Consider the following 13,258-nt stretch of genomic DNA (forward strand, 5'->3'; position numbering starts at 1 on the left):
TATAAAAGTTAAAATTGTGGATTTTGTTATGTGTATTTACCATAAAAATATTGATCCGCTCAAAAAGAATGAAATTTGAGAAATTTATAAATATGTAATTAAGCATACTCCTATATAATCAATGGGCCAAAAATATAAATCACAAAGAAAATAAGAGCTGGGTATGGTGATGCATGCCTGTAATCCTAGTACTTGGGAGACTAGGCAGGAGGATCAAGAGTTTGAGCCCAACCTGGGCTACACACTGAGTTCAAGACCTGCCTTAGCCACATGGCAAGGCTGTGGATCAAAAAACCCAAAATATGCCAAGTGCCAGTGGCTCACGCCTATAATCCTAGCTACACAGGAGGCAGAGATCAGGAGGATCATGGTACAAAAACAACCTGGGCAAACAGTTCAAGAGACCCTACCTCAAACAACAACAACAACAAAATCACAAAAAAGGGCTGGTAGAGTGACTCAAAGCGTAGGCCCTGAGTTTAAATCCCAGTACCGCAAAAAAATACAGCAGGCAGAGTGGCTCAAATTAGTAAAAATGGCTTGAGTGGTAAGAGTGGCTGCCTAGCAAGTGCGAGGCCCTGAGTTCAAACCCCAGTGCTGCCAAAAGAAGAAAGAAAAAAAGAGTAAGGTGAGAAAGCTCCAAATACAAAAATAAAAGTAAAATATTTTGAGATAACCAAAAATGAAGCACAGATACCATAACTTACTGATGAAGTTTATCAAGAAACTTCATCCTCTTCAGCTCTAAACATCTATGTTTAAAAAGAAAGATGCCAAACCATTCTATAATTTAAGAAACTAGGTGGTATGGCTCAAGCAACAGAGCGCCTAATTTGCAAGTGAGAAGCCCTAAGTTCAAACGCCAGTTCACATACATGCACACATACACACACAACCCCCCCCAAAAAAAAAACTAGAAAAAAACAGAAGAAATAAATACATGAAAAAAAAAAAAAGAAACTATGGTAGCAAAAAAAATCAGTGATACAGACATTGGTTCTCAGAAATGATAAACAAAATTTCAAGCTAGATGGGGGGGGAATTAGGACTAAAAAAATTAGGAATGAAAAAGTAGATTTGATCTACCTATGTTAAAGAAAAGAAAAAAAGCCAGGTGCTGGTGGCTCACTCCTGTAATCCTAGCTATTCAGAAGGCAGAGATCAAGAAGATCTCTGTTCAAAGTCAGCCCAGGCAAATAATTTAAGAGACCCTATCTCAAAAAAATACCCAACACACACACACAAAAAAAAAACAAGGCTGGAGGAGTGGCTCAAGTGGTATAGTGCCTGCTACCCCAGTACCAAAAGAAAAGAAAAAAGACTATAAGGAATATTAATTTTGAAAAGTACGGCAATATAGCTGGGGATGGTAAGTAGATGCCTGTAGCCTCAGCTACTTGGGAGACTAAGGAAGGAGAATCACAAGTTCAAAACCAGTGCCTGCCTGGAATGTGCAAGGACCTGGGTTTGACCCTCAGTACTGCCAAAAGAAAAAAAAGGCATCAATAAATTAGATAATGAAGATGAAATAGACAAGTTTGTAGATAGACAGAAGCTTCTGAATTTAACTGAAAAAGAAAATGAAAATGTAAATAAATTTAAAACAAGAGACTATATTAGTAACAAAAAACTTCCCACAAAGAAAAAAAAGCCCACACCACCAAATGGCTTCACTGGTTAGTTAAAATAAGAATTTAAAGAACTACCATATTAGATTTAAACACAAAAATATCAATGATCACACTAAATTTAAATGATCTGAACACTACAAATTAAATACACATACACATAACACAACACGGCTGGGAGTATAGCTCAGTGGCAGAGTATATGCTCAACACATACAGGATCTTGGGTTCAATGCACAGCCTTTTTCTTCCAAAAACTCAATAAAATCAATGAGTAATTTTAAATGGCAAAACATTCTGGAAGATATAATGTACAGGCTAAGTAGGGCCAATCTTCTACAGCTCTCCATGTTCTTTTACATTTAAACACAGTAAGGTACATTAAAGGTAGGTGGCTGCAATAAAAAATCGGAAATAAAGATTTCCATGGATAGTTTAAAACACAGAACAAGGTTTCCTAGGAGAGGGCAGGGAAGCACATACAGATGTGTTGTAGGCGTAAGGGATGGTAAACCAGCTGAATCTCAGATCCACCCAACTGAAGAAACATAGCGTACTCCAAGACTAGCACCTAAGAGTCCAACAAGAGTAAGCTGAAAAATGAATGAACCAAGGGGGAGGAACCTATAGCCAGGCAAGAAGAGAATTACTTGTAAAAGAGAAGAAAAATAAACTGAAGGAAAAGAAGAACCAGGAAAGTCGACTACCATGGTAGACAAGGTAGAGTGGCCAAGGGAGAAAACTGCTACAGATGAAGAAAACTGAGGATGGTCTTAAGTGTAAACAACAAAAGTGTGTGTGTGTTTGTATGTGTGTGTGTTTGTATGTATGTGTGTGTAAAATTAAATCCGCCTTTCTTTGCTCTAATTCCATGCCCAAGTAAATTTCTTTTTTTCCATGTAAATTTCTGATTATAACTTGCTTCTCTTATAGTTTTAATTTATAGATTAGTTTCTAGAGAATGAGTTTTCTAAGCCTAATCATCTTCTGGTATATTAACAAATTACACTTTTATGTTTTGTTTTGTTTTTGCAGTACTGGGGTTTGAACTCAGGGCCTCAAGCTTGCTAGGCAGGCATTCTACCACTTGAGCCACTCTACCAGCCCACAAATGACACTTTTAATCCTACGAATTCAAGAACCATAGCCTAAATTGTAAATCCATATGGTGATACTATGAATTTCTAGAGGGTGCCTGGAGCAGAGAAGTGGTCTCTCCTCTATCTTGCTGGGCATCATTGCTTAAATGAATAAAGAGCCAAGTCTGAGTCATCTTCTGGCCTCCAACATAAGGACTTCTCTTGATTTTATTACGCTGCAGCAAGTGAATTCCTACATTGCTAAAGCAGCCACCTAAAAGAAAAGTTGTCTCACTATTTCTTACTGAAGAAAATGTGCACTAATATACTATAACCTTACACAAACATCTTCCCAGGAAAATTTGGAAAAACATTTAAGAGGGCTATCTGAATACTGAAACTCCATTCTGAAAAAGGCAGGTAGAACTCCTAAAGGAGATTTAACTTATAAACATTTCAGCACAGCAGAAATATTAAAAAATGGATTGATGTTGCAGAAGACAGGTAAGGTAAAATGTATTATTTCTAGCTACTGAAGGGATAGGGCCAAAGAAGCATACAGTGGGACTCCCAAGTAGCCTGCAAACTTACCATGGGCAAGTTCCCTAACCTGCTTTCCTTCTCTGAAAGATGAGGACATTGATTCAGTAATCTCTACGGTCCCTTTCAACTCTAAAGTCTATTATATTGGTTCCTTCAGTGGTGAATGGGAAAGGTGTAGAAACAAACTTACCAAGAAAATTAGCTTTGTTCAAACAACAGGGTTCATTTCTTCACAAATGGAATCTAATTTACCTTTATTATAATAAAACTAGACCCAGCAAAATAAAAATATTAGCATCAATAGGAAAAAGTTTATCTGCTACAAATCTAAGGGAAAAACTCAAAAGAAAGGCTTACATGTTTCTTTCGTATCTGAGGGTTTCTCGGATGGACCATGCAACCTGATATGGTGAGGCCTGCTCTGAGTCCTCCAGTTCTTCTCCGCTTTCTTCAGACCAGTCCAACCCTATGGCAGATGGGATATTGCAAGTTAGGAAAATTTTACTTTTATTTAAAATTTAGATTAAAAAGCTATTCAAAATACATAAGCCAACCCCACAGCAAGTACTATTGTATTATGAATAAATGCCTCCTGATAAATCACATCTCTATTCTTACAAAAACAATGTATGACATACACTCAGGTTTTAAAAAGATGGCCTTATAAAGAGCCAGTGGGGTGCAATGGCTCACACCTATAATCCTAGCTACTTGGGAGGCAAAGAGCAGGAGGATCAAGGTTTGAGGCCAGCCTGGGCAAAAAGCTGAACACTGTGGTAAACACCTGCCATTCCAGCTACATAAAGAAGAATAAATGAAGAGGATTGTGATCCAGGCCAGCTCAGGCATAGAGCGAGACCCTATCGCAAAAATAACTACATGAAAAATGACTGGAGGTATGGCTCAAGTGGTAGAGCACCTGCCTAGCAAAGCAGGAGGCCCTGAGTTCAACCCCTGGTACCACAATCAACCAATCAATCAATCAATAAATAAACAGACAGATTAGATGGCCTTATAACAAGAAGGACATATGCTATGTTACAAGAATGAACCTCTTTCTTTCTTTCTTTCTTTACTTATTTATTTTTGGGTGGGACTGAGGGTTGAACTCAGGACTTCATGCTTGCAAAGCAAGGTGTTCTACCACTTACGCCACACTTCCAGCCCATTTTGCTGTGGTTATTTTGAAGTTGGGGTCTTGACTTCAACTAGGATTATAGGCATGAGCCATCAGCTCCTGGCAAGGATGGACTTCTTTTGTCAGACACTTCAGTAATGGAGTAAAAACAACACAAGGCAAAGAGAGAGAGTCCAGGACACATAAAAGGTGAAACCTGTCAAGTATCAAAACATCATACACAAACAATGACGGCAAAACAAATCCAAGAGGGTCAGAAAGGCAGTTCAGGCAAGGAAAAGGTACCAAGGGAGACACTCTATACTTCAACAAGGGGTCCTGGAATAAAATATCAAAGGTAGACATGCTCCATCCCCTCTCCAATACCTCTGGAGGAAAGGGCTCATCCATTACAGTCATTCCCATGGGAAGAGGGGGTGAGATGGCAGTGTCTATCACTAACGAGGTTTGGGATTCTTTTAATTCTTTTAAACAAAAGCTGCAACATTTTGCACTCCATTTTGCAAAACAAGCTTAGAGGAGAATGTGTAGAAATATGGTATCGAACAATGCTTATTTTGTTAAGTGCAATAATTCTTTTTCTTTTATTTTTTTTCTTTTTGGCAGTAATGGGGTTTAAATTCAAGGATCTCCCCACTTGCTAGGCAGGCACTCTACCACTTGGTCCACTCCATCAGTCTTTTTTTGTATTGGATATTTTCAAGATAGGGTCTCATGACCTATTTTCCCAGGCTGGCTTTGAACCTCGAGCCTCCTGATCTCTGCATTCTGACTAGCTACTATTATGAGCTTTTATTTGAGATAGTCTCACTTTAAGCCCAGGTGGCCTATACTGAAATCCTCCTATTTATACTTCTCATGTAGATGGGACAATGGATATACCACTGGGCCCAGTCACTGATGGAGATGGGGGTCTCTTGAATTTTTTTTAAGGGGCTGGCCTTGGACTGTGCTCTACCTCCCAAGTAGCTAGGATTACAGACTTGGGTCACCTCACTCAACTTAAATGCTATAATTTTTAATGATAAGATAATAATTAGCTGGAGTAGAGGTATGGCTCAAGAGGTACAGCACCTTGCTTGGCAAGCACAAAGCCCTGTGTTCCAACCCCAATCTCACAAAAAAAGAAAAGAAAAAAATAATTAGCTTCTGACATAAAGGTTTCCCCCTTTTAAATGTTTATATCCTGAAGAGGTCTTGATAAAAAGATGCTACTTGCTTCAAGTATTGTAACAGTATGCCACGCCACTTAACTTTAACACGCTCAGACCCCTGTGAAACCTATTAGACCCTTTGATAACTGGTATTATTTGATGTGTATCTTCCTTCTGAAGACCTCAAAAATCAAGACTGTCCTAATTAGACAGTTATATTTCCAAAGACCTCACAGATTTCTTCCAGGGTTCAAATGAGTTTACATGCGCCAAATAAGGAAATTAAGAAAAGGTTAACTGAAATGCAAGTTACAAATGCTTAAAGTTAAATTACATATTGCCACTAGCATAAGGAAACTTCACATGTAGTTCCAAGATGACCATTTAAAGTGTTGGGTCACCTTAACAACTTAATTAAAATTAAAAATTTCAATTAAAATGGCAAATTTGTAGGGAGGAAAACAAAAGCAAGAAACAAGTGCTTAAAGCACTTCAATATGCTGAAAGGCAAGGTCCTTAAAAATGATACTTAAGTCACCTTTAAAACACAAGTTATCTTTTAATTGTTTCTATAGCAGTAATAATAATAATTTCTACTCAGACAGCTATATTTTCTTTTAAAATGTCAAGATCTAAGATGGAAGTGTTTCTCCTGCCATGAAATTAACTATCCAATAAAGCAAACCTTTGATCTTGGCATCATTATCACCAGTTCTAATGCAGCTAACTGATACAACCAGTTCAGACAGGACTGTAAAAGCTAATTACAAGACTGACTCTTGTTTAAGTACTCCTTGCTAAAATGAATACAGACCACAAATACAGACTATGCTTAATCAAAAGAATGCATTAAAATTTCTGATTTCTACAAAATAACCTTTGTTCTGAAATTTTAAGTCTCTAATATGACTGGACTTAAAAAGGCCAAGCCAGGTGTAGGGATACATGCCTAGAACTCCAGCCTAAGGCTAAGGCAGGAAGACCAAGAGTTCAAGGCCAGCCTTGAACCTGTCCTAAAAAAAAAAAAAAAAAAAAAAAAAAGAAAAATCAGCTCCCAACATAAAATTTCAGTTTCAAAAACAAAAAGGTAATCAACAACCACAAATGAATGAAATTATAAATAAAAATGTGGTAGATTATATAGGTCTATATATGGTACAATCGGGGGCAAACATTTAGAAAAAAATAGTTAACCAGGCACCAGTGGCTCACACCTGTAATCCTAGCTACTCAGGTAGAGATCAGAAGGATTTCAATTAGAAACCAGCCTGGGCAAACAGCTCAAGAGACCCTATCTGGAAAATATCCAACACAAAAAAGGGCTGGCAGAGTGTCTCAAACCCAAGTTCTACCTAACCAAAAAAAAAAAAAAAAAATTTCTGCCTCAAAATTAACACCTAAAAATTTCAGACAGGTAAGTAAATGATAAAAATTAAAAAACCAAAAGGATATGAGTGAGTATATTTACATACTCTTGGAATGAAGAAAGGACCAAACAAGGAAACAAACAAAAAACCTCCAACGCAAAAGGAAGAAATCCTAAAAGAATAATAATAATAAAGATAATATATAAAATTTGTAAGTTCTAAATTCTAAAATCATGCCAGTAATGATGGTTCACATCTATAATCCCAGACTTGATAGGGTTGAGACCGGAGGATTGAGAGTTCAAGGTCAGCCTGGGCTACATAGCCAAAAAAAAAACTTTGTAGTAGATATTTGGACAAGATCGGGGGCATTCAGGGTGGTATGGCTGTAGACTGTAATAGATATTTGGAAACAAATAACAAATGAGAAGGAGAGAAGTTTTGGAACAAATATGAAACACATATAAAAAGCTCTTAGCGATTAGTAAAGAAACACTTCAATAAAAACAGATGAACAAAATAATAAATATGAAATAAGTATTTGTTCATAAAGTATGCAAACAAATATTCAACTATATTATTAATCAAAAATAGCAGTCATCAAAGTATGCTCTACCGAGCCCTAGGGGTCCCTGAAATCTTCCCAGGAGGTACCGTAGGTTAACACTTTTCAAAATAACACTATTAAAAATAACACTATGACATTATTTGCTTTTCTCACTGTGTTAACATTTTTTAATATCCACTTTTTACACCCACCACCATTCTACTTCCCTCTCCCACCTCTCCCTAGTGAGTAGACATTTACACCAAAAGGTATAAAAGCAATGGTAGGTAACTCTGCCAGCTCCTTAACACGAATCAAGGCGGTAGCACCAAGCTTCACTTGTAGTCACTGTATTATTCACACCATGCCTCTCAGTGTTGAAAAGAAAAGCAAGGAAGGAGGGACGGAGGGAGGAGGAGAGAGACTGGTGGGGGGGAGATAGTTTCACTTATATAAGAGTGTTCTTGTCTATTAAAGAAAGACTAGGCATGACTAAATATGAAGTACATGTAAAGCCCTCTGCTGTACAGACGAACGGATGATGTGGGACTGTTTTAAGTGAAGCCTGAAGTTGCTGCTTTTGTTTCATTTGACACTGTTTTTATTTGAAAGCAGGAAGCCCCTCTGCTGGAGGCATGGCTAAAATGGCAGATTACATGCAAGCACTAGGCCTTGAGTTCAAACCCCAGCAATGCCCAAAAAACAAAAGCAAAACCAAACAAAAAACGTCTGCGAGACAACTGTGGAGTCAAGAAGACAGCCAAGGGGATTCACTGTTGCTGTGTGAGTCACTGTTCGTCCTGTAACAAAATCAACATAAAAGACAGGAAACATTTATTTTGGCTCATGGTTTCAAAGGCTTCAGTCCATCATGGCAGAAAGATGTGAGGCAGCAAAGTTGCTCACCTCATGGCCCCAGAAGCAGAGAAAGGGAGGGATTACGGATGTGGAACGCCCTGCAAAGACACACCTCCAGTGACCAACTTCCTCCACCTCCTACCTTCACCACCTCCCAATAATGCCATCAAATTAAGAATCTATCAATGGCCTGGCACTGGTGGTTCACACCTGTAACCCTAGCTACTCAGGAGGCAGAGATCAGGAGGATCTTGGTTCAAAGACAGACAGGGCAAATAGTTCAGCGAGACCCTATCTTGAAAAACGCTTCACAAAAATAGGGCTGTGGAGTGGCTGAAAGTGAAGGCCCTGAGTTCAAGCCCCAGTACCAGCAAAAAATAAAAAAGAATCTATCAATGAATGGTTAATCCACTGATGAAATTAGAACCCTCATGATCCAGTCACTTCCCAAAAGCTCATCAGCGGGCAACCAAGCCTTTACAATATAGGACTCTTTTTCGGGGAAGGGAAAACTTCATGTCAAGCCACAACAGTTGCCAATGATAAAAATCTGAATTTTCATTTGAAAGCTTGATTTTGAAAAAACTTAAATTCATCATTGAGAGCTTGATAACTTCCAGCAGTTAGACTTTTCTGATAAGACTGGTGATAGTATTAACAAAGGTGACTTTTATTTTGTATAATGAAATATGTCAACATTTGGAACACCTATGTAACTCAGTAAACCAATATATTCCATGGTGTTTAAAAAAAAAAAAACAGGTAAAAGGTTCATCAGAAGTACAAGGCAGACCAATGGGTATTAATCTAACGGTACCACAAGTTCCCTGAGATGGTTTCAGATGCCACACTGCAACTAATTTCTAGAGTACTACCACAGGTCAAGTTTTGGTATAAATTCAAATATCCCCAATTATTTGAAAAGGGCTATTAAAATATTCCTCCCTTTCCACCTAGCTATGTGTGAGGTCACATTTTTATCTACAAACCAAAATCACGTATCACAGCAGACTGAGCACACAAGCAGACACAACAACCCTGTTGTGCTCAAATAAACTAGACAGTGAGACAATGAAAGCAATGCCATTCTTTCCTGTTATTTTGTTGTTGTTGTTGCTATTTTTATTTTGTAAGACAGTTATTTAAACAAACAACAGGTTAACATACAGTCCATTTATTATCATTATTTTTGAATGAACTAACATCTTTTTATTTCCACTGGTACCAGGGATAGAAACCAGGTCCTAATGCATGCTAAGCAAGTGCTCTAACACTGAGCTTACATCCTGAACTCAAATTATCTTTTTTCAGTTTTGATTTCTCATATACTAAATACCAACAGCTAAAACTCGTACACAAAACCCTCCAGTGTCCTCAATAATGTTTTGGGGCTGTATTCAAGTTCAAACTAAGGGCCCTGCACTCGCTGAGCAGGCACTTCACCATTTAAACTACACCCACAGTCCTTTCACTTCAGTTGTGTTTCAAATAGGGTCTCACATTTATGACCAGGGCCAGCCTGGACTGCGATTCTCCTATTTATGCCTCTTGAATAGCTAGGATGACAGGAGGACACCACCGTGCCCAGCTTTATTAGTTGTGATAGAGTCTGACAACTATTTCCAAGGGCTGGTCTCAAACCACAATCCTCCCCATGTCTACCTCCTGAGTAACTGGGATTACAGCTATGAGCCACTATACCCAGCCGCTCAATAACTTTTTTTTTTTTTGGTGGGACTGGGGTTTGAACTCAGGGTTTTGCACTTGCAAAGCAGGTGTTCTACCACTTAAGCCACACTACCAGTCCATTTTGCTCTGGTTATTTTGGAGATGGAGTCTCATGAACTATTTGCCCAAGCTGGCCTCAAACTATGATCCTCCTGATCTCAGCCTCCCAAGGACCTAGATTACAGGCATGTACCACCAGCACTCATCTAACTTTTAAATGTAAAAGATTCTGAGGCCAAAAGTTTTGAGATCTACTCATCTAAGGTATGCATATTAAAGCCGATTTTCTATTAAATTTGCAGAGGCAAAATAATAATCAGGGTTAATAGAGATGTGAAGAAACTGTCATTCTCTCACACTGCTAAAAAGAGTAAATTGACAAAATAATTTTTAAAAATTGTCAACTCATAACAAAAACTATTTGAGGGGATACTTAGGATTGAACCCAGGGTCTCACACATGCTTAAGCGCAAGCTCTACCACTGAGCTGCTATAACAGCAACCCTTCAAAACTTTTTTTCAAAGTGCAGAGAACCAGGTTTGGTGGCATGTTCTATAATCCCAGCACCTGAGGCTGAGGCAGAAGGATGGTGAGTTTGGGGCTGGATGGTGTGGGGGCTGGGGGTATATGTAGCTCAGTGGTAGAGCGCTTGCCTAGCATTGGTGAAGCCCAATCCCCCCACACCACAAAAAAAAAAAGTAAAGGCTTGAAACTGGCAATTCTACTTCTGCTTAAGGATAGGACAGAAATTACTTTGCTATAAAAATTTATAATGATAGAAACTGGAAGTGACAAATTGGAGACAGAATTCACCATAAAATATTATATTGTATATGTGAAAATTTATTACTTGAAAATATATTACTATTAAAATTTTTTGCCAAGCTGACCACCAGTGGCTCACGACTGTAATCCTAGCTGATCAGGATGATCATGTTTTTTTTTTTTTTTTTTTTTTACTATTACTGTCATTCATTCATTCATTCATTTATTTATTTTATTCATATGTGCATATGATGTTTGGGTCATTTCTCCCCACTTCCCTATGGTTTGAATCCAGCCCTGCAAATAGTTTGCAAGACCCTATCTTGAAAAAAAAAATCAATGAAAAAAAAAGATTAAAAAATAAAACAAAATAATCACCAAAAAGGGCTGGTGGGGTGGCTCAAGATGTAGGCCCTGAGTACCATCAAAAAAAATATATTTTTAAAACTGATTACAAATCAGTATGTATGCATGGTAGGAACTTAATTTTATATTTGAAAGAATATACCAAGATATTAATGAATGAGTACTTAACAGGCTTGGGGCATTTTATTTTTGCTACATATATATATATATACGTATATATATATGTGTATATATATATTTATAAATAGCATGAACACATGTATATTTTAATTTTTATTAGTTTTTTAAACTAACAAAAGTCAAACCTGGCTTAACAACAGATGAAGTAGTACTGAACGCGTCCTCTCCAATGCCATCCTTCCTGAGGATGTCAATTAAGAGTCTGGTTGTGTACATCCCTTCACTCTCATCTATGCTCACACCAAAAAGGCAACCATCCATATATGTAAGTAATTGATGTGTATACTATTGTGCTTATTTATGTCCTTTGCCTATTTATTTTTACAAAAATTGAATTAGGCTGGCAGAGTGGCTCAAGAGGTAGAGCTCCTGCTTAGCAAGTATGAAGCTCTGACTTCAAACCCCAATACCATCAAAAAAAAAAAAATGAGTAACATGATACCTCTTGATCTTTCTCCACCTGGTAAATCATGGGTACATTCCAGTGAAAAGACTCATTCATTCTTTTTAATAGCTGCCTAATATTTCGTAAAAACATGTAAGAACCATAATCTATCAAGGTTTTCCATTGGTTATTCAGGACTTTGCAGATTTTTAATGCAGAAAATTATGTAAGCAATACTTCAAGAAGCATCCTTGCACACATATTCTTACATTTTGGTATTTATTCATACAATTCCAAAAGGGCATTTGCTGGCCATATATATGTATTTTTTTTTTAGTAGATATTGCTACACCACTCACCAGCAATGTATAAAATACTATATCCCCACCAACAATGGATATAATTTTCACCAACTCCTTGTTGTATTGATCTCTATTTCCCTGCCTGCTATGGGCACTGAGATTTCCACTAGTTTGCCGACCATTCAGACTTTTTCCATTCGTACCCTTTGCTCACACTGCCACTGCTACCATATCATGAATGATTTGTCTTGAAGTTAGAATGATAGCTCATATCATATACCAGTATAATTCTAAATGAATAAAGAATTTAAATGGTCAAAACAAAACCAAGCTAGGCACAGTGGTACATGCTTGTGACCCCAGCACTTAAAGGGCTGAGACAGGAGGATCACAAATTTGATGCCAGTCTGCCTGAGCTACACAGTAAGACCCTGCCTAAAAAAACAAAACAAAACAAAAAAAACTTGAGAAAAAAACAAAAAAAACCCTGGATTTAGAAGCAACAAAGGAAAGAGACATTTGATTACAATAAATTTTTATCTGTGCTTTTCTTTGGTGGTACTGAGGTTTGAACTTAGGGCTTTGCACCTACTAGACAGACACTCTACCATTTGAGGCACACCTCTAGCCCCATATATATGTTTTTCTTGCTTTTCAATCATGAATAGAAATTACTTAGGGAATTTTTCTTAAATGAAGGTTAAAGAAAAAAAAACTATCAGCAGACATTAACAATGCTATCATTATGACAAAGTCCTATAATATAAAACATAGAGCACCTATAATCCCAGAGACTACTCCAGAGACTGAAGTAAGAGTTCAAGGCCAGCTTAGGCAACACAATGAGACCCTGTCTCAAAAAACAAACAAAAAAACTACACACACACACACACGCGTAGAAACTTCATAAAATACACAAGTCCTAAACTCATAGAGACATACAAGCCAACACAGTCACCTTTTAAACTGGCATTACTACTAATAAAAGATACAACTAGAGCCAGGCACCAGTGGCTCACACCTATAATTCTAGCTAGTTGGGAAGCTGAGATCATGAGGATCATAGTTTGAAGCCAACTCAGGCAAAAAGTTCAAGAGACCCTATCTCCAAAATAACCAGAGGAAGATGGACTGGAGGTGTGGTTCAAGTAGCACAGCAATTGCTTTGAAAGCACGAAGCCCTGAGTTCAACCCCTAGTTGCATCTGAAAAAAAAAA

General features: G+C 37.7%; 1 protein-coding gene across 9 annotated transcripts in view; it reads right to left on the reverse strand.

Annotated features, from left to right (window-relative positions):
* Window positions 1-13,258, reverse strand: part of Ino80d (INO80 complex subunit D) — a 72,267-nt gene that overhangs the window by 38,253 nt on the left and 20,756 nt on the right. For all 9 annotated transcript variants that reach the window (XM_020181149.2, XM_020181146.2, XM_074071542.1 and 6 more), the window contains one exon: window positions 3,608-3,716. In XM_020181149.2, the coding sequence (XP_020036738.2) occupies window positions 3,608-3,716 (109 nt within the window). The remainder of the gene's footprint in view (window positions 1-3,607; window positions 3,717-13,258) is intronic.

Source organism: Castor canadensis, chromosome 4 (genome assembly GCF_047511655.1).
Source record: "Castor canadensis chromosome 4, mCasCan1.hap1v2, whole genome shotgun sequence".
Taxonomy (NCBI): domain Eukaryota; kingdom Metazoa; phylum Chordata; class Mammalia; order Rodentia; family Castoridae; genus Castor; species Castor canadensis.